Genomic DNA, 1,028 nt, shown 5'->3' with positions numbered 1-1,028 from the left:
TAGCCCTTAGACGCTCTCGCCGCCCCCCACCCCGCCCCCTCGCCCTGTCTCTCCGTAGCATTTATCACAATCTGCAATTCTTGGCTTAAGGGCCCTAGTGTGTTAGGCCCGCCCCTCCATACCCCGCAGAGCGCCGGCACGTAGTTGGCGCCCCACAAATTTGCGGGGGTGAAAGGACGGAAGTCGGCGCGGCTGCTGAATGAGGGCGCGCGCAGGGGCTGCAGAGGCCGGGCCAGCGTTGGGGGACGCGGCCAGGTCGGGGTGGCTCTGCAGGAGGGGGTAGCCTCCGCGTGGGAGAGGTCCTCAGGGGCAGGGGCCGGCAGGGGGCGCGCGCGGGGCGGGGCGGGGCCGCACCTGTGCTGCGGGGCCAGGGAAGGAGAACGGGGTGGGGGGTGGGGGGGAACAGGGCCCCGGAGCAGCTGCGCGCCCCGCCCCGCGGGCTCCTCCCCGCCGCCGCGGCCCCCCGGCTGCTGCCCCAATGCGCTGCGCCGGGAGCCGGGGCCGAGTCGCCGCCGCAGCTGCAGGGGCGCCCGGGCCGGGTGACGACGCCGTCGCGTGCGCCCCTCCCAGGCCCTGCCGGCCGCATGGAGCCCCCGGAGGGCGCCAGCCCGGGAGGTGAGTGCGGCCCCAGCCCCCGGGAGCCCACGAGCTGCGCCTTCCCCGCAGCGGCCCGCAGCCCCTTCCCCCGGGCCCACACATCGGCCACGCCCCGGGGCCGTGAAGACCCACCGGCAGCTCCGAGTCCCCCTGCGCCGGGCCGAAGCGGGGGGTGCCTAGTGCGCCGCGCCCGGGAAGACAAGCGGGGGCACCGCCCGGAACGGCCCCAGCGCTGGGCGGGGGGCGCACGGACCGCGTCCCCGCCCCCTCGTCCTCCGCGCTCCCGACCCGGGCAGCGGTGCCTGGCGCGCTCCTGAGTGGTTGGCCCAGAGCTTGGTCCTGAGCCCCCTCCCAGCGGAGCCGGGGATCTGGAAGATGGGGCGTCCCAGGGTCAGAGTCGGGATCCAGGTCAGCGAGGCGTGGCGGGGGGG

General features: G+C 76.7%; 1 protein-coding gene across 1 annotated transcript in view; it reads left to right on the top strand.

The window, feature by feature from the left end:
• The first annotated feature begins 584 nt into the window (after positions 1 to 584).
• The window catches only part of DBNDD1 (dysbindin domain containing 1), a 7,156-nt gene continuing 6,712 nt past the window's right edge, over positions 585 to 1,028 (top strand). Inside the window, exon 1 of the mRNA XM_007468459.1 lies at positions 585 to 615. Within this exon, the coding sequence (XP_007468521.1) occupies positions 585 to 615 (31 nt within the window). The remainder of the gene's footprint in view (positions 616 to 1,028) is intronic.

This window comes from Lipotes vexillifer, unplaced genomic scaffold (genome assembly GCF_000442215.2).
Source record: "Lipotes vexillifer unplaced genomic scaffold, Lipotes_vexillifer_v1.1 scaffold23, whole genome shotgun sequence".
In the NCBI taxonomy this organism is placed as follows: domain Eukaryota; kingdom Metazoa; phylum Chordata; class Mammalia; order Artiodactyla; family Lipotidae; genus Lipotes; species Lipotes vexillifer.
This window is presented reverse-complemented; position numbering and strand designations above follow the sequence as displayed.